This window comes from Pleuronectes platessa, chromosome 11 (genome assembly GCF_947347685.1).
Source record: "Pleuronectes platessa chromosome 11, fPlePla1.1, whole genome shotgun sequence".
Classification (NCBI taxonomy): domain Eukaryota; kingdom Metazoa; phylum Chordata; class Actinopteri; order Pleuronectiformes; family Pleuronectidae; genus Pleuronectes; species Pleuronectes platessa.
This window is the reverse complement of record NC_070636.1, coordinates 1,255,586-1,280,847: the sequence shown is the minus strand read 5'-3', so window position 1 is coordinate 1,280,847 and position 25,262 is coordinate 1,255,586. Positions and strand designations below refer to the sequence as shown.

Below are 25,262 nucleotides of genomic sequence, written 5' to 3'. Positions count from 1 at the left end.
TGGTTCCTGGTTCCTGGTTCCTGGTTCCTTGTTGAACCCCAGTTAGGTCAGGTTCTCTGTGTGGACTTGTCTTGGTTCCCTGAAGATGTCTCGATTGGAGTCAAACCTTCCAACCTGAAGCCGGAACGTTCTGGAAGTTCTGATCCGTTTCCTCTGTGTAAACTTTGATTTGTCTTTAAATCAATCAGACACTGATATGAATATGTTTGTTTTATATATTCAAATTCAGTTCACATGTGAGTTAAACTCTACATAATGGTGTTGTGTATTTGTGAGTGCAGTGTGTATTTACAGTACATGTGTGTGCGTGTGTGTGTGATAGTACAGTCACGTGTCCCTGTCTGCAGGAAAGTGACCTATTTACTGTTCTGTCTAATGAAGTCGTTAACACATGACTGATTAGTAGAGGTGGTGCTGATGTGTGTGTGTGGAGGGGGGGGGGGGGGTCAACAGTGATGTCGTACTCTTTTTAAACTTCTGTTTTATTTCCATACACATTTTTATTTGATCAACAAAACAAAATCATTTATGTCCAATGTCCTTCTGTCCTCCATCCTCCTTTCCTTCTGTCCTTCTGTCCTCCATCGTCCCGTCCATCTGTGCTCCATCCTCCCTTCCTTCTGACCTCCATCCTCCCTTCCTTCTGACCTCCATCCTCCTTTCCTTCTGTCCTTCTGTCCTCCATCGTCCCGTCCATCTGTGCTCCATCCTCCCTTCCTTCTCACCTCCATCCTCCCTTCCTTCTGACCTCCATCCTCCCTTCCTTCTGACCTCCATCCTCCCTTCCTTCTGTCCTCCATTCTCCCTTCCTTATTTTCTCCATCCTCCCTTCCTTCTGACCTCCATCCTCCCTTCCTTCTGTCCTCCATTCTCCCTTCCTTATTTTCTCCATCCTCCCTTCCTTCTCACCTCCATCCTCCCTTCCTTCTCACCTCCATCCTCCCTTCCTTCTCACCTCCATCCTCCCTTCCTTCTCACCTCCATCCTCCCTTCCTTATTTTCTCCATCCTCCCTTCCTTCTCACCTCCATCCTCCCTTCCTTCTGTCCTCCATCCTCCCTTCCTTCTCACCTCCATCCTCCCTTCCTTCTCACCTCCATCCTCCCTTCCTTCTGTCCTCCATCCTCCCTTCCTTCTCTCCTCCATCCTCCCTTCCTTCTTTCCTCCATCCTCCTGTCCTTCTCTCCTCTATCCTCCTGTCCTTCTCATCTCCATCCTCCCTTCCTTCTCACCTCCATCCTCCCTTCCTTGTTTCCTCCATTCTCCCGTCCTTCTGTCCTCCATCCTCCCGTCCTTCCCTACGTCGATCCAACACAATATCTCAGAAATGCCTTCATGGAATTTCCTCAGATTGAGACTCTGGGATGTTTTGGTAGAAACTTGTCGGTAGAAGTCGAGGATTTTGGTTAAAACTCAATAATTATTTTGTTAAACTGGATAAAAATATGAGAGGTCAAAGGTCAACTCCACTGTGACATAATGCTCTGGCCTGGTAACCAACATGATGTTGACGTGTTTCCTGCAGTTTGATTGGTTGATGGAGACAAGTGGTGAATTTAGTTACAGCTTGTTTTCATGTTTATCATCATCACTGGTGAGTTCATCAGAACATGGAGGACGAATGTCTCAGTGACTTCAAACTGCTGACAGATGAACGTGAAGCAGCTGAATCACGGAGGTCAGAGGTCACAGGGGAAATTAAATCGTCTCTTTAAGAGCAGTCGTGATCGTTAACCTTGTTACAGCTGATGGGAAACGATGACTGGTCCCAGTCATGTGATCCTCCCAGTTCTCAGACTCTGCCTCCTCATCTCTACTCTCTCCATTTCTTCTCCTCCATTTCTACTCTCTCCATTTCTTCTCCTCCATTTCTACTCTCTCCTCTCTCCTCTCCTCTCCCTCCTCCCCTCCCTCGCTCCCTCTCTGGTCATGTGACTGATGATTTCACTCGCTCCCTCTGATGATGTCACGTCTGTTCCCGCCCACTGACCTCATCCCGACTCACAGACACAGGAAGCGCTCTTCTCTCTCTGCGCAGTGAAGAGTGATATCTTTTCATTTTTAAGGATTTATAATCTGATCATTTAAATGGTTTTATAATATCATGTAGCTGAAGGACATTTCTAAATTTATGAACTTTTACTTTGTAAGACTCTAAATAAGACACATTTCTTGTTTTTGTATTTAATTTAATTATTGTTAATTAACTGTCTTGACAGCGTCCTCCACTTATGCAGCAGCTATAGTTTTGAAAGTTAATGACAGAGAAGTTATTAATGTATTAAAAATACAGAAGCAATTCAGTGATGAGGAAACGACAGCGTGGAGGTTCAGATCCTTCAAAGAGTCTCGGATCAAATGAAGAGCTCACAACATGATAACAAGTGTTATAACATGTTGGAACATACACATCACGCGTGTGGCCGGTCAGAAAGACGTCACGTGTCCGGTGTCACGTTCAGGAATCGAACCGGTGACAAAACAGTCACAGCCCGATGTTCTGGTTCCTGTGAGTCAGACTGAGTTCATCACTAACTGCTGATCGATGCAGAGGCTGAGTCGCCTGCAGTGCATCACGCTGCTGGTGACTGGATCTGTGTGTGTGTGTGTGTGTGTCTGTGTGTGTCTGTGTGTTACCTCCACCTTTTCACCTCTGTCCTGTGTTTGTTGGTTTGTTTGAGATTACACAAAAATAACTGCACAGATTTCCACTAAACCTACAGCTTTGTTTTTCTCAGAGAATAATTGTTGGCTTGTTGGATTTAAAGTGACTTTATGGAGCATTATTCTACTTTTTGAATATGATTCTTCACTTCTTTTAATTCTGATGTTGATGTTTAGTTTTATAAATCAATGTTAACATCACTGAACCTGAACAAATACATAATTTCATTTGTCTGTTCGCTGCGTTCTGGCAGAACTGGAGAGGAGATGAAGCCACAGCTGAGATGACGTATGTGTGTGTGTGTCTGTGTGTGTGTGTGTGTGTGTGTGTGTCTGTGTGTGTGTGTGTGTGTGTGTGTGTGTGTGTGTGTTTGTGTGCGCCCAGTGCCATGCTGTGACAGCCTGAATGTGTTAGAGAACGAGAGAGAGAGGACGACACAGTGGAGGGAGAGAGAGTGAGAGAAAACAAACTGGTGAATGGAAGAAAGGGAAAAAAGAGGATGAGTTTGTTGTCGTCCGACCACGTGTTGGTTCTTCTGCCTCGTGAAGAAGCTTCTGGATCTTTTTAAACCGGGGATTATTCGTTACTGCAGTTTCAGATATATATTAGTGTGTATTCCTTCCATCTGTCCTTGCTTCCTTCCATCTCTCCTTGCTTCCTTCCTTCCTTCCTTTCCTCTCATCCTCCCATCACCCTTGTTTTCCCACCTTGTCTCTGAATCTGTTTTTCACCTCCACCTGTGTCTCTCTTGTTTTTCTCTCTCTCCAGTTCACAGTGACGTTCGTTCGCCCACAGTAGGAACCCCGCCTGTCTCTCTACCACCATGAGCATCTTAGCTCTCTCACCCGTGGCCCTCGAGCCCCCGTCCCCCATGATCACCTCCGTCACACCTGTCACCCCGACCCTGGACCCCCGCAGCTCCTCCTGCCCCACCGCCCGTCTCAGCCAGGCTCTGGAGAACCAGTCCCAGGACGGGGCCTCCTCGCTGGGCCCCGGCCCGAGCCATGGACCTCATCTGGGTGGAGACCCCTCCAAGAGGTAACGAGTATGAGTCACTGTTCATTATTCTAGTTTGTATTGAGCTGCTTTCAGACATCTTCCTCACATGTTCCTAACATGTTCCTCACTTGTTCCTGACATGTTGCTCACATGTCCCTCACATGTTCCTCACTTGTTCCTGACATGTTCCTCACGTGCTCCTCACATGTTCCTCACATGTCCCTCACATGTTCCTCACATGTTCCTCACATGTTCCCCACATGTACCTCACTTGTTCCTGACATGTTCCTCACATGTTCCCCACTTGTTCCTAACATGTTCCTGACATGTTCCTCACATGTTCCCCACTTATTCCTAACATGTTCCTCACTTGTTCCTCACATGTCCCTCACATGTTCCTCACTTGTTCCTGACATGTTCCCCACATGTACCTCACATGTTCTGGAGGTTCTGTCTGTGAGAACAAATGTCTGAGTCAGTGTCTCTGAACATTTCCTGGATCTTCTCCTGCAGCCTCAGAGTAACATGTCTGTAACATGTCAGAGTGAGTTCATGTGAGAGAAGAAAACAAACATCTCAGGATGAAGAAGAGGAGAAACACCAACTCCTGGAAATGTCTGGATCCAATTCTCTGCACATTTCATGTCTGAAGACTTTACAGTTACAAGCTGAAGTTATAAAATACATCTAAAGGGTCATAAAAAGATTTCTGCTCTTTAAATTTAACTTATTGAAATAATTTATATTTGATGCTTTGTGGTTTTACTTCTTTCTGCCTCTGATCTGGAATCAGATGAAACAATCTGAGAAGGAAACACACGTCTGCTGTGTGATGCTGAGCAGGTTGTCGTCAGGTTGTGTTTGTCTTGACGCACAGTGTGTGTGTGTTTGCAGGTCAAAGAAACCTCCGCCCCTCCACACCGGAGCCGACTGGAAGGTGGTGCTCCACCTGCCGGAGATCGAGACGTGGCTGAGAGGGACCAGCGACCGGGTGACGCAGCTGACTCACTCCGCGGGACAGGACGGGGACAACAGACACGTGGACGTCCACCTGGTGCAGCTCAAGGTAAACCAGTTTCAGCCGTCCCACAATGCAACACAGACACATGATGGTTCACGTGTCTTTTCAAAGTGTCTCTGCTCTGAGACCCTGATGATAGAAACCAGGTCAGAGAGCGTGACCTCGATTCAAGAGAAGGGAAATTAACCTTTGACCTTAATCTACCTTTTGAGTTTGGTTGTGAACTTTGCAGTGAAGGGATATTGATCGACTTGGACTTCCCTCAAAGGATGGAGGAGGAGAGAGGAGAGAGGAGAGAGGAGAGAGGAGAGAGGAGAGAGGAGAGGAGAGAGGAGGGAGGAGAGAGGAGAGAGGAGAGAGGAGAGAGGAGAGAGGAGAGAGGAGGGAGGAGAGATGAGAGATGAGAGAGGAGAGAGGAGAGATCAGAGGAGAGAGGAGAGAGGAGAGAGGAGGGATGAGAGAGGAGAGAGGAGAGAGGAGGAGAATAGAATGACGCAGCACTTCTGTTCTTCTCCTGAGTCTCCAGGTGAATCTGGATGTGAGACTGAAGTGGTCCATGTGCTGAATGATGGATGTGGTCCAAATAGAACCAAACTGATTTGGGCCACATGTGGTTTTTCTCCGGTTTACTCGTGGCCCAGGTCTGGAAAAACAGGAGCAGAGCAGCCAAGTGAATGAGGGATGGAAGGATGGATGGATGGAGGGATGATGGATGGAGGGATGATGGATGATGGATGGATGGATGAAGAAGATGGTTTTGTTCCCTGTGTGTCAGCGTGAGAACAGTCGTGAACAAGCAGACATGTTTAGTCATGAAGACACTGGAACTTCAGTTGAATCAACTCAGGCAGTAAATTTCCCACAATGCCCTTGTTCTCTCCCGGGCCTCAGTGTGATGTAATGACTGGATGTACACAGGGGTCACACGGTTTGACCACTGGATGATTTATGTAACTCTGGTCAGTGAGCAGGTTGACTCTGTGTTCTTCATCCTCGTCCTCACACGTCAGACTCCTCCTCTTCATCACACGTCAGACTCCTCCTCTTCATCACACGTCAGACTCCTCCTCTTCATCACACGTCAGACTCCTCCTCTTCATCACACGTCAGACTCCTCCTCTTCATCACATGTCAGACTCCTCCTCTTCATCACACGTCAGACTCCTCCTCTTCATCACACGTCAGACTCCTCCTCTTCATCGCACGTCAGACTCCTCCTCTTCATCGCACGTCAGACTCCTCCTCTTCATCACACGTCAGACTCCTCCTCTTCATCGCAGGTCAGACTCCTCCTCTTCATCACACGTCAGACTCCTCCTCTTCATCACACGTCAGACTCCTCCTCTTCATCGCAGGTGGATTTGATCACAACACAAAAATACATTTTGAGTTCTCGGCTCTTCATCATTAATTTACTGCGTCGATGAAGAATTTAAATCTCGTGAGTCTCTTGTTAAAACTCTCTAACGACTCGATTTAGTTTATTCATGTTGATGTGAAAAGTGAGAAATGACAGTTTGGTCACATGACTCTGAACCTCCTCAGTGTTTGAACGTGTCATCATCTACTGGTTATTATCTTATTCTCTGTTTCATTCAAGGTTCAGTTTGTTGCATCGTTTATTGATGAGTGTGTATTTTTAACTTCTGTGACTCAGATGTTTGTTCATCACACGGATGCTCACAGGGTTTCTGTCTTCTCCTCCTCTCCTCCTCTCCTCCTTCCTCCTCTCCTCCTCTCCTCCACTCCTCTCTCCTCTCCTCCTCTCCTCCTCTCTTCTCTCTCCTCTCTCCTCTCCTCCTAGCCTCCTCTCTCATCTCCTCCTCTCCTCCTCTCTCCTCTCCCCTCTCCCCTCTCCTCTCTCCTCTCCTCCTCTCCTCCTCTCTCCTCTCTTCTCTCTTCTCTCTTCTCTCTTCTCTCCTCCTCTCCACCTCTCCTCTCTCCTCTCTCCTCTCTCCTCTCTCCTCTCTCCTCTCTTCCTCTCCTCCTCTCCTCTCCTCTCTCCTCGTCTCCTCTCCTTTCCTCACTCTTTTCCTGTCATCCTCCCCTCCTCTTCCTCTCCTCCTCTCCTCTCTCCTCGGTCCTCCTCTCCTCTCTCCTCATCTCCTCTCCTTTCCTCACTCTTTTCCTGTCATCCTCCCCTCCTCTTCCTCTCCTCCTCTCCTCTGTCCACTGTCCTCTGTCCTCTGTCCTCTGTCCTCTCTCCTCTCTCCTCTCTCCTCTCTCCTCTCCTTTCCTCACCCTCTTCCTCCTCCTCTTGGTCTTCCCCTCCTCTTACTCCTCCTGTTAGTCTTCCTCTCCTCTTCCTCTCCTCCTCTCCTCTGTCCTCTGTCCTCTGTCCTCTGTCCTCTCTCCTCTCTCCTCTCTCCTCTCCTTTCCTCACCCTCTTCCTCCCCCTCTTGGTCTTCCCCTCCTCTTCCTCCTCCTCTTGGTCTTCCTCCTCCTCTGTTTCCTCATCTCAACTCTCTTGTCTGTGTCACGTGCATCTGTCTCTGAATTAAACATCCAGCAACATCGAGACACTGTGTGTGTGTGTGTGTGTGTGTGTGTGTGTGTGTGTGTGTGTGTGTGTGTGTGTGTGTGTGTGTGTGTGTTTTAGAATTACAGCTGCAGCCTTGTGATGTGACTGATGTCACTCTGACTCTCTTCACCTCAGTGAACCAGGGACAGAACTTTAACTGTGACTGTGTCAAATCTTATTGTTCACTTTGTCTTTTCTCCATCTGGTAACTTGTGTGTTTAACATGTTTGAATAATTCCTCTGAGCCAATGAGAGCTGATCCTGAGAACACTGAGTCTCTTCCTGGTCCACACCGCCATCTTGTGGTGAATATTTTGTATTACAACTCTGTGAGGAAGCAAACATCACTGAAACACATTTGTTCAGTGATGTTTGTTTCATGAAGTTAAAATAGTGAGAATTAGTTTTCTAGATAAATAATTGTAGTAAATTGATATTTGAATCATAAATATTTAAAATGTATAAGTAACATTTATAACGTATAAAAACACACGTACAGACTAGTGTTCACATTCTCACTGATTTGTTCCTTGACAAGAAGAAGAAATACATTTACAAACACTTTTAAAGCTCATTAATTACATGTTTTCATAAATGTATTTAATTAATTTAATTTAATATAAAGATGTTGCCAGGTCTGGTTGGTGAGCACAGCTTTGTTGTCTCTCGGTACAGACCCAGGCTAACTGTTCCCCCTGCTCCCAGTCTTTATGCTAAGCTAAGCTAAACCAAACCAGGTCCTACCTCCAGCTCTGTATTTAACACACAGACCTGAGTTCACTGTTCTAATGGTTTGTTCTAATGGTCTCGGGGACGTCTGATTGGACGTGTCCAGGCCCCGAGACGTCTGATTGGACGTGTCCGGGCCCCGAGACATCTGATTGGACGTTACCTCGACCCGCGAGCCTTCAGGTTGGACCGGGCCTGTGTCTAATCCGACCTGATGGCGGGTGTGGCGTCGGGTGGACGGGAGCAGACTGATGTTTGAAATTTGGATTCACGCCTCCGGTGATCTCTCTCTCTTTCTCTCTTTCTCTTCTCTCTCTCTCTGTCTCTTCTCTCTCTCTCTTTCTCTTCTCTCTCTGTCTTCTCTTTTCTCGCTTTGTTTCTTTCTTCTATTCTCTCTCTCGCTCTCTCTGCGTCTCTCCGTCATATTTAGAATGCGTTTGCCTGCAGGGCATCTTTCTATAACCTGACCTTGCCACAGAGCAACTGTAGGACATGATTCTAGTGATGCAACCACTGTGTGTGTGTGTGTGTGTGTGTGTGTGTGCACGCGTGTGTGTACGCGTGTGTGTACGCGTGTGTGTGTGTTGCAATGTCAGCCTCTCAGCCATTCTTAGCATTTGGCTGCAGGCGGCATGTGTAACAGCTGCATGGAGAATGTCCTGGGTCACTCAGAGAGGGAGAGGCCGCAACACACACACAGAAACACACACACACACACACACACACACACACTCACACACACACACACACACACACACACACACACCATGTGTTCAGCAGACAGACAGAGATGCAGCAGTGATGTTAGTGATTCACACACCAACTCCAGAATGTCACAGACGGAGATTTTTTACAAGAACAAAACTTTATTTGGAAAATAATCAAGAATTTTTAATAATAAGAAAAACATGCATTGATTTGATTTGCACCACAATCTGTATATTTTTTTATTCAAGCATTAAAACCCTTTAATTTAGATCCTTTTGTATCTTTAGCTTTTACTTTAGCATTCGCTCTCTCGACTCCTCTTGTGCTCCAGATTCAAATCCTGGACGTGGAGAAGCATCTTCATGTTTTCACATGAACGTGATCTGTGAGTTCCACGAGGTTTTATCTAAACACGTCCAGGAGCTGTCCTGATATTTCCGTCTCCTGATGTCACTGTTGCCGCTGCGCCAGGAATCCTGGGAGAGCGACAGATATTTATATGAAAGCAAAGGAAGGAGGCGCAGGCAGGAGGAAGCAGGAAGCAGGAGTCACTCTGGTTCAGTCGACCTTTTCAACTCAGGAAGGAAGGAGGTGCTTTTCAGGATTTGTGCTTTGTGATCAGGAAGTGAAGGTCGTCCAATCACAGACAAAGACTCAGTATCACAGCTGTAAGACTCAGAGCTGAACTTTGATATTTAGATTTGAGGCTCATGAGAACTGAAGCCACAGATCAGACATGAGGACACAACAACATGTTCTGCTTCTCAGGTCGAAGGACTCACTGATTCAAAGTTTGTCAGTTTCCTGGTTTAACAATCAGAATTTCTTATTATATTCATGATGAAACACCTTTTCTTTTCCAGGAAACAGCCTCAACCTTCACTTCTCTGCCTCCCTCTCTCCTTTGCTGCTCTCACAACTGGCAGCTGTTGCACTGCAGACGTGTGTGTGTGTGTGTGTGTGTGTGTGTGTCTGTGTGTGTGTGATCCTGGTCTTCTTCCTCAGTCTTTGAGCTTTAAACCTTCAGTGTGAGGACACTTAGTTGTTTTTTAGAGAATTCAGGTTTCAGACACTTCTTCATAAGTTTCACTTTCTGGACCCGGAGTCTTTAAACATGTTTTATATTCAAATGATACTAAAACCTAATAAAGGCTTTATTTTATCAATATGTGCAAACAGACTTACTGACATGTTGTTGTTTGTGTCTGTGAGGTTGTGTGCACACAGATGCATAACAATAATCACAATGATATATATATGTATATTTAGTTTTTGTTTGATAGGACAGAGTTGGATGTGAAAGCGGGACAGAGGGAGAATTGGGGGTGACACATGGCAAGTCGGAATCGAACCTGTGCCGCTGCAGAGGCTTGAAGCCTCGGTCTGGGCTTTGATTTTGTGTCTTTTATGTAATTTTGTCAGAGGAATTACGCACAAAATAACACAACATAAAATATGTGTTTCCTCATCTGGATACAGATCCTAGTTTAATACCTGGTTTGAACAGGGTCTTATGTAAAAGGTTTAAGTGTGTGTGTGTGTGTGTGCGTTTGTGCGTGTGTGTGTGTGTGTGTGTGTGTGTGCGTGTGTGTGTCTCTATCTTAAAGTGAAGACAGAGAGACAAGTGGGGGAGGGTGAGAGGGAAAGTACAACAGATTGGTTTGTGTGTTTTAAGTGGACAGAGTGACAACTTGAATATACAGCTACACTGTGTGTGTGCGTGTGTGTGTGTGTGTGTGTGTGTGTGTGTGTGTGTGTGTCTGTGTGAGAGAGTGTGAGAGAGAGGAGGGGTTGATGAGGTTGGTCCTAAAATAGCCTGCCCAACTGTTGTCACCCCTCCTCTCCCCAACATCAACACCCCTCCTGCAAGAAGCAGGTCAACACACACACACACACACACACACACACAGTCACACACACACACACACACACAGACACACACAGACACACACAGACAGCATGTCAGTCGCTGCCACATGAGGAGCAGCAGTCAGTTGTTTTTTCTCGACAGAGGATTCACACATTTTACCTCCAGACAAACTTTCTGACTTTTCTTTTCTTAGTTTGAGGAACTTTTCGTTTTCAGAGTTTTCAGATCCGTTCATTTGGAACTTTGAAAAAAAGACAGGATCAAGGAAACCTGTGTGAAAGGTAAGAAATCTCTGGTTGTGTTCTCCGGCCTCGGACCTGCTCTGGTTCTGCTGCTCTGGTTCTGCTCTGGTTCTGCCGCTCTGGTTCTGCTGCTCTGGTTCTGCTGCTCTGGTTCTGCTCTGGTTCTGCTGCTCTGGTTCTGCTGCTCTGGACCTTGTCGAACTTTCTCCTGAATGAAACGTAGAAGTTTGATGAATCCTCTGAATGTAGTTTCGCTCTGTTTTCTTTCTTCTGCGTCTCAAGTTGTTTTCTAGACTAAATTAGATGAATGAAATGTCCCAGTTGATGAATCAGTGTTTGATTGATGCAGTTTAACTTCAGCATGAACCTGGTGTTTGTGGAGCTGCAGACAGAACGACCTTTAATGATAAATGAATTGATTTGAAGAGTTTTGAAGTGTTTCTGATGCTGAAGTCACAGGAAGCAGCTTTGAATCTGTTTGAAAAAGCACGTTCATGAGTTTATGGATGAATCACATGAATCCCACAGATGTAGTTTTCTTCAAGGGAAACATCTTCAAGGACATAAAACCAGCTTTAGATCTTTCAATAGTTTTGTTTTAGTCTGATCCTCATATTAAAGTTCCAGATGTTGTAACAGACGTGAACATGTGAACAGAAGAAGAGGCCTCGACCTTCAGCTTCTTCTCCCTGAGGATTTCCCTCCAGCTCAAATGTTTTCATTCAGAGAAACGTTCTAAACAAAGTGAAGATCAGAGATCAGGTCTCTTCCTGTTGGACGCGTTGGAGCTGATGGATCTGATCTCCTCCAGATGTGTGAGCTGTGATCTCAGGTTCCAGTGGTTCTAACGTCCGGGAGCAGACGACCACGTTCACAACACACCGGCAGAGAGAGACGAGGACCTGACACATGAAGAAACGAGCGTTTGGAGTCAGAAGCTGCAACTTTGAAAAAAGAAGAAGCCACGGTTCCAAGTCTTTGTTTCTCAGCCGCGGGTCCGGGTCGTCTTTGAAGCCGCTTAATTTGAATCCTCCAGGGGGAGAAGGAGCACGAGAGCATTTGATCTCCAAGGTAGAACCCGCTGCGCTGATGGGAGGAGTTGAAGGTTATTGGTTCCAATGGGCCGGATGAGGCCGAGCTGTCACAGCAGGTTTGAACACGGCGGCTCTGAAGCCCTTGAAGTCGGCGCTGATGAGGCTGAGACGCGATTGGAGCTGAAGCTCGAGTCGACTTCCTTCAGATGGAGTTGAGGCAATTAGAAACCTGCTGGACGGGTGGAGTGTGTGATTGACAGCTCGTGTCTTCACTCTACGTGACCGGGCTGCGTAAGAAACATGTGTGTGTGTGTGTGTTTTATCAAAATATGGGTGATGGGGTTATATAGGTAATATGAAGTGTGTGTCATAGCAAGTGTAAATTAATAAGAGTAAATCTCACACAGAAAGTGAAATAAGCTGCAGGAGCATCTGGATACAAGTTTATAGATGTTCTACAACTGAATGTAAAATATATTATTAATATAAACACGAATATTTTGTCATTTATTAGATTAGTGTTTGTATGTGCTTGCAATTTAGTAAAATAAGAAAGAGACAAATTCTTTGTTCACTAAAGTCCCTGGGACAGAGAAGTTCTTCAGAAAAATATACAGTCGTGCACAACTACACACAGGCGCACACACACACACACACAGACACACACACACACACACACACACACACACACACACACACACACACACACACGCACATCGGGGTCTCATTAGCTCCCAACAGTCTGACTGGACTGAAGATCTTCTAACAAACGACTTTAGATGGAAACGACACACTTGGTGTTAATTCAATCAGATGGGGCCTCTGTGTGTGTGTGTGTGTGTGTGTGTGTGTGTGTGTGTGTGTGTGTGTGTGTGTGTATCTGTGTGTGTGTGTATGTGTGTGTGTGTGTCTGTGTGTGTGTGTGTGTGCGTGTCTGAATTAGCATTTGAAAGCTGTGTGTGAATTATTGAAGCGTCTGAAAGACAACGATGACATTTTCAGTTTTAGAATCACATGACAGGGCTTTGATGATGAAACTGGTGTGTCTGTGTGTGTGTGTGTGTGTGCGTGTGTGTGTGTGTGTGTGTGTGTGTGGTGTGTGTGTGTGTGTGTGTGTTAACTGAGTTCAAGTTCATTTTGTGTAGATAAAGAGGATCAGTATGTTTTAGAGGATTTGTGTGTGTTCAGGATGTTTCAGTGTGTGAAGTGTGAACTGAGGTGAAGTGAACACGACAGATGAAAACAGATGTTTACCCACTGACCACAGACTGTAAACACATCTGGATCAGACTCCAGATGTTCCATCCAGTGCAGGACCATGAGTGGACCGGTGCTCAGCAGGTCACACTGTGGGCCGAGCGAGCAGCGTGTGTGACCTACATCCCCACATGCCGGGCGGCGTCTGGATGCAGAGTGGCGGGAGCTGTTGTGTTGTGTTGTGTTGTGTTGTGTTGTGTTGTGCACGCCGGTCACCATGGAGCAGCACGGTGACGCAGCGAGCGAGGGGGGGGGGGGGGGGGGGGGGGGTGTAAAGTATCTGTCGAGGGTTCGGAGCCGAGTCGACCTCTTTTTAAAGGTCGTCTAATTTGAGCTCGAATGAGTTCAGCTGATCTGAGAAGCAGCACGTGAGAGACACGACTGAATTAAAGACTTATTCATGTTCTGCTCATTAGTATTTGCAGATATATTTAACTTTTCATTCGATTTTAAAATCTCACTCTTCCTGGTTTTAAATGACTGTTACGTTAAGGAGATTTATATTTTCCTTTTTGTGGCTTTGCACCAAAACTTTCTAAACATTTTGAGTTTGAAGGTTCTGAAGCAGCTGAGATATGAAATATGAGTAAACGTCAATATTTAGAACATGATTCCACTTCAAGGTTCAAACTGACCTCCCATCAGACCTTGTGTTCTTACATTTTAATTTCAAACCTGCAGAAATCTGTAGTTTTAATCAAGGTATCGCTGCACGTGTCAGTGTTCTGGTGGCTGATGAGTGAAAAGTGACTTTTTATCCAGTTTGAAGTCACTTTTTTACCATAAACTTTTTGGATCTTAGTGGTTTTTAACTCTTTATTTGAAGCAGATGAAGGATCTTAGTCGTCGGACGCCTGGAGCTCGACTCTCAGCCAATCAGAGACGAGCAGCGTCTGAGGCTTTTAACTTTATTCAGTGTTTTTACTGGATTGAATCAGCAGCTCTGTTTGTTCTGTAGAGGAGGAGATGACTGCATGAAGACTACAACTCCCATCATCCCTCACTGCTGCACCAAACTGTTCTCAGTCATTGTTTTGATTGAGTGACCCCTAGTGGCACAAAACTGCATATTGTACAATTGTGCTCAAAATCCTTTTCCACCCAAAACGTTGAACTAATCCTTTAATTTAACAAAACAATAGAAACATAAAATATAATCTATGACTATAATATTATAATAGTATCTTAAGTGGCCCCTGTGAACTGCTCGTCTTGAAGCTGCTGTTATTTTTGCTCGGTGTCGGAGTCCATCCATCTGAATCTAGTTTGGTGACATCTAAACCTGGAACTGGTCCCACGTGAACCTGAGTCATGTTTAAAACTGGAACCATCCTCCTCAGTTCTGCTTTTACTGTATCAGATGTTTCTGTCCTCCAGCAGCTGTTATTATACACTCATGACTTTGTGTGTGTGTGTTTGTGTGTGTGTGTGTGTGTGTGTGTGTGTAGGACATCTGTGAGGACATCTCAGACCATGTAGAGCAGATTCACGCTCTGCTGGAGACGGAGTTCTCCCTGAAGCTTCTGTCTTACTCCGTCAACATCATCGTGGACATCAGGTGAGTCTTCATCTTCCAGCTCAGCTTTGCTTTTTCGCACGTAAAGCAACTAATTCTAAATTAAAAGTTTCTCTGCTGTCGGACCTGGAGCTCAGTCAGACAGTTTATTAATATCTAGAGCGGAGGAGCTGTCATTAAAAAGCTGGTGTCCTCATGTCTCGTGGTGCAGGACGGTGCAGCTGCTGTGGCACCAGCTCAGAGTGTCCGTCCTCGTCCTGAAGGAACGTCTCCTCCAGGGTCTGCAGGACTCCAACGGGAACTACACCCGTCAGACGGACATCCTGCAGGCCTTCAGCCAGGACCAGCAACAGGTAAACCACACAACAGACACACACACTACAGACACACACACAACAGACCTACACACATAGACAGTCTATATCTGGTCACTGTTCTTCAAGATGATTCCTGAACTACCTGTAAGTTCACAGAAGATTCAGCCACTGACAGAATCTCCTTAAAACTGAATTTGAAGTTTCCCCAAAACAACTTGGATAAATTGTAGCTCCTTAAAATAAGTCAATCATTTATTTATTTATTTATTTCAATGATCTGTACAATCAGACAACAACGATGAGATATTAAAGTTTGGACTGTTCCTCTCCAGACTCGTCTGGATGCGCTGACCGAGGTGGACGACTGTGGTCAGCTGACAATTCGCTGCAGCCAGGACTACTTCTCTTTGGACTGTGGTATCACCGCCTTTGAGCTGAGCGACTACAGCCCGGGTGACGAGTCCGAGGCGCAGGGAGCAGAACCAGACGACCAGGACCCCCCCCAGGACCAGGAGCTCCATCGGGACCAGAGCCCTCTCCCAGACCTGGGGTCAGTGGAGAGCGAAGGACCCTGCCCCTCAAACCCAGAGCTCTGCAACAGTTTACCTGAACTCACCACGCCTGGTGACTTCATAAACCACAACCATTCTCCGTCATTACTACCCATAATTCAGTGTGGCACGCCCGGCCACAGTGAAGTTGCCAAGCGCCCCCTGCAGGGCGTGAGCCACAGCACTGAGGTGTCACCCACTCAGCCATCACTCCCCAAGAGAGCAGCCCTGTACTCAGACAGAAGAACCAGGAGCGAGAACACAGGGGGAGGTTCGGGGAAGGTCAGCCCGCTCTCTGGCCTCCAGTTCCAGGCCGAGCTGAGCCGAAGCACCCCCTCTCTCATGGATCCTCCAGACCGCTCCAAGTTCTGGTTGGAACTGGACTCGGTTTATCCAGAAAATGTGTCACTGTCCTACGAGAGCCTGCAGGTTTGTCTCTTCTAATTAACTCCTTATTGCCTGAATTAATTTCCAATTATCCAAAAAATATATTATTGTGTTTTTGGCTTGTCATACAGATGAAAAATTAATTGGAGATTGTTAATTTCAATATAGCATATACAATAGATATAAATTTAGGTATGAGGCAAATTAGCGACATTAGGCATAATGGGGCATAACCTTAATTTAGCAAATTTTGGTATGTAGATTATTATATTGATGCTGCTTTTGCTTGATATTGAATAACAACATATGTTTTCTGTTCAATCATTGCTGTTCCATCATCACAGTATTTCAATTACAGTTTAATACCTCAAAATAACTTTGCTGCACAGTCCCAAGGGGCTTGTATGTATTTTCCACTCCGACCACTAGATGGCGGCAGAGTGCTTCCAATACCTTCCTTGGTATGTGTAGTATTTGCACCATCAGGCACAATCGTCACCTCGGCGGCATTAAGACCGGAATGGGGTTTGAGGCAAATTTGGGACATTCGTCTACAAGGGGTTAAGACTTTAAATATGGTAAAAAGTAATTTACTGGTTGAATCACAAACATGTTGAAGACACTCTTTGAGATATTTATATAAAAATACGAAGACGTCGGGTGTGGAAACTAGAATCACCAGTTCCAGGATCTTTTTGAAATTCAATACAGAAAATGTTTGCATGAGACTGAAGAATTCTCCAGAGGAAAACGTGTTTCAGTCGTTTGTGCAGAACAGAAGTTTTAATAATCTGTCGTCTTGATTTCCCTTCTGCTTTGTAAACCAGGTCATGAACGGACGAAACCTGCAGAGAAACCACGAGAGCTCCAGACACGGTGGACGTTTCGAGGGGCGCATGCAGAGACCGCTGCCCGAGCAGAGGAGCTCATCTGTGGCCGGACCGAACCTCAACGCCCCCCTGCCTCCACTGGAGCCTGTGTCTCAGGATGAAATATCAAACCAAATGGAGAGGACGCAGAAGGAGACACGTGCACACAGCGAGGGGGACTCTGACTCCTCGTTGCCCTCACCCATGAGGGAGCAGCTCCTCCTTTCAGACCCGGAGGCGTCGAGAGAGGAGTCGGACCCCCGACCACCTCCCGGCAAGACGGCGGTCTGGATCGTGAAGCGCCAGGAGCAGAAGGTGAAGCTTTACTTATTTTGTCGAGGAGAATTTGGAGAGATGAGTTGTTTTTAAAGGTTTATTTTAGTCGGAGGGATTATTCCACAGATTAATTCAGATTTCACACAGAAGGAAAAGTTTCCACATCAGATTTGATAGAATTTACTTTTGCTAGAATGTAAAAATTGATCCAAAACTACACGTGAAGTTTGGAAATTTAATATAATCTGTGTTAACCCAAATCAGCTGTGATCGTCACTCATGAACTGTGTTTCCCGTCTGTTCTCCTCCACCAGGGGGCGCTGGTTTCACCCAGAGCCAGTCCAGACCGGGAGCACTGGTATGGGTCAGAAGAGTTCCTGGCTCTCCCCGCTCAGCTCCGGAAGACGGAGATGCTCACCATGAAACTGGAAAGTCTGGCTCAGTCCATCCCAATGGTGAGTTCACATAAAACTGTAAAGGGTTCCGAGACTCGACTCAACCTCATGAAATTCTTCTGTTGAAACTTTGAACCTGCTCCTGCAGCGACCCGGTGACTCGGACCCGGAGGCGCTGCAGGACGTGGACGACTGGGACCTGACGGAGCTCAACACAGACTGGGACACCGGGGACAATGTGTCCAGCGTGGGCGAGAGCGGGGACGACAATCCCTCTCCTCTGCCGCCGCTGGTAAGCGACAGATCTTATCTTTGCATGTTTTTGTCTCCATGTTGAAACACGCTTGTTGATCCCGTGATGTCCTCTTGTCCTCCGTCCCTCAGCTTCCTTACAGACGACACCTGGTCTGCCGCTTTAGCCCCACCTCCTCCAGTGATATAGCGCCCTCTGTGGGCGAAAGCATAGAGTCCGGCCCGTTAAGCGACCTTCAGTCTGAAGAGGACGAGGGGCGGGGCTCTGCGGAGGGGCGGGGCTCTGCGGAGCGCCCCCTGCAGCTGACAGCGTCTTTAATGGACGGACTTGGAGGTGTGTCCCTGCTGCAAGAGCTGCTGGAGGACATTCAGACTCAGGACAAAGACCCCGACGTCTGGAGGAAGATCGAGGTACACTTTCTGCTCCTCTTCCCCAAAAGTTAATTTAATGAAACTATGACTACTTCCTCCTGTTCCTCCTCCTCTTCCTCCTCCTCTTCCTCCTCCGATGCTGTGTGATTGTTTTCAGTAGTTTGACATTCAGACTGAATTGCCATTTCCCTCTCACCTTATTATTTGGTCTGAGATCTTTGTCGGTTTCTGCATCTTGCCGCTCTCACTAGTGACTGATGTATCTGAGCAGCAGCTCTGCACCTGAACGATTAAGACATCGACCAGGCTCCTGTCATCCCCCCCCCCTCTACTGTGTGTAGTTAACTCACCTAATGAAGTAACTTGTGTTACTGTGTGTGGTTCAAACAGGATCTCACACAACCAGCTGCTGATTAAACCTCCCACGGGGCACCAGCTATTTCATGTTAGTGCGGAAACATCCGTCCCGACAACAAGTTGAACAACAATCTGCACAACTCCTCCTTCCTGTTTCACTGCAGCCGCTCTGATGGATTGGAGGTCTGGTATCGGATCGTCCCGTTGCCCCGTTAATTCATCATCTCACTTCTAAAGGTCACGTTTGATTGGCAGGCGGATTATTGATGAGGCTGCCCGGTGAACTAATCAGTCATATCTGTCATATCGAATATGGTGAAATGTCAATAGCTCTGGGGATGTGTTCTCCTCGTGGCTGCTGGTTTAATTAGCGCCGTAAAGAGGCTCGGCTGCCTCTAATATATTTTTTACTGTTTTACTCGATTCAGATTATTTCACTCTCTCTCTCTTTTACTGCGTTATTACATTTTACGTTTGCTGCTGTAACTTCATACTCCCCCCCCCCCCCCCCCCCCCCACGGGGATCAATGAAGCTCTCTCTTATCTGGCGTGAGCCGGGTCAGGAGCCTGCAGACAGAATTAGGCTGTTATACGATTATCAGCGAGGATGCTCTGGATATTTTAGGATCAATACGCGAATTTTAAGGCCTTTGAGGTGTGTGTGTGTGTGTGTGTGTGTGTGTGTGTGTGTGTGGGGGGGGGGTTATTGGGAGTGGGGATCATTGACCCGGAAGGATCGCAGGTCCTTCACATCAGACTGTGTCCTTCAAAGTCCCAAACTCAGATATGATGCTCTGCATTAATATTCAGAATTAATGATGATTTGACTGATGAAATGTCAGAGCTGTCCCCCCCCCCGCTCTTGCTCCATCTCTCTGTTCTTTCGTGTGGTTTGTGTTTGTGTCTGACAAGCAGCGGCCGTGCAGGGAATCTCAGATCAACACGTCTTCAACGTCTTCGACCTTCGATTTATTTTTTATATCATTTGTTCTGTAGAAGTTCGGCAAAACATTTCCTTTGCATGTTGTTCAAAGTAAAATAATAATCCATTAGCTTCTCCACATCTGTAATTCTGGCACTGAGAGCAGCTGTGGACACTCTAGGTGTCAACCTGCATGGACCTACACCTGCATGGAGTGAACCTGAACGCCTCAGACCCGACGCGCATCTATATTCCACGGTGCGTTCAGGGACTTGCATGTGCAGCTCCCCCTGAATCACTCAGCCTCGCCCTGGTGCTCCGTTGCGAGTTCATGTGGTCTGTGTATTTTCATGTTCATGAAACATTTACATATAAGGTCACGGACCTGAGTCGCCCTCTTGTAGAATATATTTAATTCCTAAGTTTTAGGGAAATAAACACACGTTCACAAACGAGCATAAAACAACTCAAATCCGTAAATGAAAAAATAAACCCATAAAAAACACACACTCTGCTGTCACACACACACACACACACACACACACACACACACACACACACTCTCGCTCGTTCCTCTCTGCTCCCGGGTAATTAGCTGATTAGCTGCTTAATTAGCAGCATGTAATCATGGCGATGGATGAGCTGCCTAATGGAGGAAGTGAAGAGAGGAGAAGAAGCATCTCCGTGTGGAGGATGACATTCAGTCTCTCTCCGCTGAGTCTCTGCTGAATACAAGCGAGCAGAATGAAAAGGAGAAGAGAGAATGAAAGAGGAATCACCCGTCCAGGAGGAGGAGCGGTGGAGAGATCAGTGCTGGAGCCGAAATGAATCAAATCTGGGAGCAGAGCAGAATGTGATCTGTGGAGGAGGTCTGGTCTCCTCGGGGGGGTCGGGGGGGCGGAGGGGGTCTGGGTTGTGTTTGTTGTCGGAGTCGAGTAGATTTGATTTGAGTAGAACCTGAACCTGTCCCTTTGTGGGAAATAAAATCACCTACACCTGCTGTCAGGAGTGAAGAACACATTGTTTTCCTGTTCCTGGAACAAAGTGATGAAAATCTCCTGAACTCTCGTGATTCTGTCGTCTGATCTTTTTCAGTCACTTTGGTTCATTTAAAAAAGTTCAGTCAGGTGTGTGTTGAATCTGGATAATACATTAAACTCCATTTGAACAGTTTCCCACTATTAATATTTAATTAAGCTTATTCTGCAAAGCTAGAATAAAGGAAACAAAAAGAAAAGTCCATATCATATAAATGTTTTCTTTTATTATTATTGACTTTAATTACAACAGAGTGAACCATGGGATAATAAAAGGTTTAAAGACATCCAAGACATATTCACCTAAAAATAAAAGATTGAATAGGACAGATGGATTAAAACAGATATACTCAGATAGAAAATGGATATTTATATATTCATGCCTGATTTAAATTCTAAAGATATATAAAGAAAGGAATTTTGTTCTGTTTTTAATTTCCTCCACCTTCACCTGGTGGTTGTTCTACGTCTCATCAGAGCTTCAGCTGATTGGATCAAATCAAAGTTCATCATCGTCTCTAGAACTTTATCTGTTTAAAGATAAGGAGCTGAGCTTGTTTCTGGTTTCACTGCTTCACTTTCTCTCTCTCTCTCCTTCACGCTGCCTTCGCTGTTCCACATGAATATTTGAGTTCTCCCACCCCCCCCCCCCCACACCTTTGACCGACTCCACGCTGCCGTCTCGACCTTGACCTTCTCATCGCTTTGCGTCCACCTCACGTAAAAACCTGCGGCTCGTTCTCTGAAAGTTTATGAGACCGACGCAGGAAACGTACGTACACAGGAACCAGAGGCGTCTGTAATTGCGCCGTGTGGGCCGCGGCGCCTGAAGAGCACCGACGCTCCAGTGGAAAGCAAACTAGAGGAGAAGCGGGTCCACCAATCAGATGAGTGTCCTCCACGTCATGTGATCACATGGTGTGTGCTGTCTGGGCCGCGGCGGCGTCCTCAGTGTGAGGTGTGTCTGTGTTTGGCGGCTCTGCGGCACGCCGGCCTATCTGCGAGCAGTGGGAGACAGACACACAACAGACTCGCATCAACACTCTTCTGATTGGCCCGGCGGGAGGGCGGGGGGGCGGGGGGGGGCAGCGGAGAGGATGGGAAAATAAGAGCGAGGTGGTCTGTGTGTGTGTGTGTGTGTGTGTGTGTGTGTGGGGGGGGGGGTTGTGTTGTTTTGTCTTGTGTTTCTATAGATAAGCAGCTGAAGGTAAAGACGAGCGAAGGCAACACACAGGAAGTCGACTCGTTTGCAGAGTTGAACCAAAGCGCTGAAGTTTATCGGGAAACTTTTTATTCTCTGCATTTATTCAAATCAAGTTTTTAAGCAACAAACTTCTCACAGAACCAGAAACAAAACTAACAGAGAAATACCAAGAGAAACAATTGATATGGAGATAACAAACTTTAAACAACAATCCAGGTATAAAGTTAAGTTTTACCTGGTGATGATGATTTTTTGTCAAATTATTGAAATACAATGTTAACACATCTATATTTATTTGCATTTTCAGCTTTAATGAATCAAAAATGTTGTTGCTTAATATTTAAGATACTGAAGAAGAATAGAAACGTAGAAAATAGAATACAAAAATAGAATTGTTCATTTGAATTGTTCAAATTATTAAATCCAAATATCAAACGATCAGATGTGTAGAGATGACTTCATCATCAGGGCAACAGACAGCTGGTAGTGGGGGGGGGGGGGGGGGGTAAGGGACACAGTCAGGTGTGACGGACGTCTGTCTCCGTCTTCCCCTCTTTCCTTTTCTGTCTTTCTCCTTTTTTAATCCCTCTCTTTTAACCCCGCCCTCTCTCACTCTATGAAGTCAAGTTTCAAAAGATAATTCAAAACACTCAAAGAGCAGGAGAGAAACATCGAGTCGGTCCTGTCTCGTCCAGGCTCAGCACAGAAATCCATGTTTCTTATTAAACATCATTTTAATGAATTCCTAATCAAAGGTTCCCCCCCGAGTTGTGTGTGCTCGGCTCAGCGGGACGTGTTTGCTGCGACACGTCAAACGAGGAAATTAGCTGCTTCACCTCAAACCCCCCGAGAACGTTTGTGAAACCCGGCGCTGGAAAATCCATCAGTGGGAGTTTCGTTCTGGTCCTCAGCTTTTTAACTGGTTCACTCAAAGTGTTCGGATCCCAACGAGTTCTGTTAGCCTCGAGCTAATGGGTTAGCTCGAGGCTAACAGGCAGGATGATGATAATACGTACGAGGGGAATTATCATATAAAGTTTTCTGCTTGTTAAAGTCAAGAAAAAACTTTCTGGAATAAACTTTATATGAGGAACAACCACAGACTGACACTAGTCAGTATAACTGCAGTATAACTCATACATATACAAGTATAAAGTCATAAGCCTCCTCAGTGTTAGTGGATGGGATATGGACCTAGAAAAAAACAAACTGCACATTAGATCAAATGTTCAAGCGTTTGGATCAGTTTGTTTTAATTTGTTATGTGATAGTTTTAAAACCAGGGACCTTGATGCCGTGGCTTCATCCTGGATTGCTACTGCGCAGACAGAAATGTTGTCGAGGCAGAGTTGGTGTCTACGATGTTTGGACTTCATTTTTGGAAAGAGGGAGGAAGTGGATCTTGACGGATTTTTTAATTTAAGCCAAATATTTTTAAACCTTAATCGTCATAAAAAAAAAGTAAAGGTTTTATTCAGGAATAAAACAAAATCTTCCGTATTGGAAATAAGACATTTCGGGGAACAGACATGTCCTGTCCTCCACTGACAGGTTATGTCCTCGTATCGACTGCCACTAGGTGTCGCACTTGAGCAGCAGTATCTGAAATACTTCGTAAAATTGCACGTAACCTTGAATTCAGTATAATTCCCTCAGATAAATAAACAAGAATAATACTCAAATCTGCTGCTTGTTTTCAATTTATGAACTATTTCAGCTCACATCACCGTTACTTTCACACTAAAAGCTACTTTAAATATGCATCACTTATTTAAGGCTTTTAATTTGAAAAATCAGCAGGTTCATACAGGATATAAAACACATTCCTGTGTTTATTATTATTATTATTATTATTACTATTATTATTGGAGCTTCAGTTTGAGACTCTGCAGCCGTGAGATGATTACATATTGAGATGATTCTCTGGCTCGGGGCTTGTGCTCTGGATGCACAGAGATCAGACCTATAGTCCGTAACGTATTAATCATCGGAGCCGAACATGGTCCGCCGGGAGTTCGAGTCCGGATCGTTCAGCGTCGTCCTTCAGAACGCGCCGTCAGCTGAACGGTGATCATCCGGCGGCGAGGAGCTGAACCACAGGAGGAAGAGATGAAGCAGGAACCAGAGCGGCCATCCGGGCGGCGGAGGATCAGATCTGAGATCAGGCGCTCTCAGCTCCCAGCATGCCGTTCTGCCCCCCAGGAGCCGCACTGCTTTACACACATCAAAGCAGCCGTAAGCAGCCCAGTGCTCACTGGTCGATATCCAAACCAGCGCTGCTCCCACTGCTGCTCCTTCATCCTCCTCCTCTTCCCTCTTCCTCACTTCTCATCACACAATCTATTCCTCTCCTCGACACCTTAATCCTTTCCTTTCCTCATTTCATCTTTATCATTTCATTCAACCTTTCTTTCCTTTCCTTTCCTCTAGTCCTCTCTCCTCCTCCCTCCTTCACTTCCTTTCCTTTCCCATACACCCTTTACTTCCCCTTCTTTTTCTACTGCATCCTTTCCTTTCATTACCTTACCTTTCCTCTTCTATTCCTCCCTTCAAGTGCCATTCCTTTCCACCTACACCATTTCCTTCCCTTTCCTCTCCTTCTCTTGCTCCTCTTTCCTTTCCATGCCTCCTCCTCCTCCTCTTCCTCCTCCTCTCTTCCTCTCCTCTCATCCTCCCTCGCTCGCTCTCATCAATACTTTTGATTTCCATCTCTCCTCCATAACGAGCGGCGGAGAGATGGACGGAATCATATCGATGTTTTTTTTTTTAAGGGTCACGGTTGTAATTAACATACGGCCGCTCAATCGGTCAAGGTTTGCATCTCACACCTACACACAGACACACACACATACACAAATGCAGCATCTGTAAACAACACACATTACAGCTCTCCCCATACGAACACACTCCGATTGGATGCAGTGATTTGCAGGCGAGGTGGAAACGTGGAGGCTCACATGAGGCAGGTGGAGTCATCTCCATCAGATTTACCTTCTCCTCCACTTTGCCATTAGTTTCTCTCGCTTGCTCTCAGTGAGCGATATGAAAACAGAGCTCCGTGCATTAGAGCTGTCTCCTGGAGGATCTGCGCTCTCACTGACACTTGTTATTCAGACGGGATGTTTGAGGTCTGACTGGAGAGAATGAATTCAGGAGCTCACGTCTTCAGCTTTATGTAAATGACTGTTCTCTCTCTCTCTCTCTCTCCCTGAGTGTCTCTTTGTGTTTTGGGTCTCGTTCTCTCTCTCTCTCTCTCTGCGGCTGGATTGTTTCCAGGCCACATAAAATTCCGGTTGCAGCTCCACGTCGACCTTTGTGTGGTGGTGTTCTTGGCGCTTGTCTCGGTGGAGGTGTCTCCGCCTGCAGCGCTACAGCCGGGGGGGAGGGGGGGGGGGGGGGGGGGGCATAGTCAGGTGGAGTTAGCATGAGAGGGAACGCCGTGGTGACAGGACGTCCCCACATATTAATGTTAATGGTGTTCTTCTAAAAAAAACAATTACTGGTATTATTCATAGCATCAGAAGAGAACATGGCCCCAAAATATGTACTTTTATCGAGAAAAGAGTAAAAAAAATAGAGGATAAAAATACATTCATATTTTCTTATCATGCAAATAAATCCTGCACAGCTTTACAGCCAAAATAAATAAAAACGTTTCCTCTTGATGCTTTTAAATGTGTAATCCAGGAAAGAAATGTGTAGTATCTAGGAAATGAAGAACAAGGAATTAAAGAAGCATGGAGATGAATGAGATCCACCTCT

At 45.9% G+C, this 25,262-nt stretch overlaps 3 protein-coding genes across 4 annotated transcripts in view; all 3 read left to right on the top strand.

Moving 5' to 3' along the window:
* LOC128450548 (zinc-binding protein A33-like) overlaps positions 1-25,262 on the top strand; it is a 383,902-nt gene that overhangs the window by 67,812 nt on the left and 290,828 nt on the right. The gene's annotated exons all lie outside the window — the stretch shown is intronic.
* LOC128450549 (E3 ubiquitin-protein ligase TRIM35-like) overlaps positions 1-25,262 on the top strand; it is a 377,361-nt gene that overhangs the window by 67,689 nt on the left and 284,410 nt on the right. The window lies entirely within an intron of this gene.
* akap6 (A kinase (PRKA) anchor protein 6) overlaps positions 3,488-25,262 on the top strand; it is a 120,380-nt gene continuing 98,605 nt past the window's right edge. The window contains 9 exon segments of the mRNA XM_053434063.1: positions 3,488-3,702; positions 4,558-4,729; positions 14,494-14,603; positions 14,773-14,914; positions 15,211-15,858; positions 16,644-17,000; positions 17,276-17,416; positions 17,505-17,648; positions 17,741-18,019. Of these exon segments, the coding sequence (XP_053290038.1) occupies positions 3,488-3,702; positions 4,558-4,729; positions 14,494-14,603; positions 14,773-14,914; positions 15,211-15,858; positions 16,644-17,000; positions 17,276-17,416; positions 17,505-17,648; positions 17,741-18,019 (2,208 nt within the window).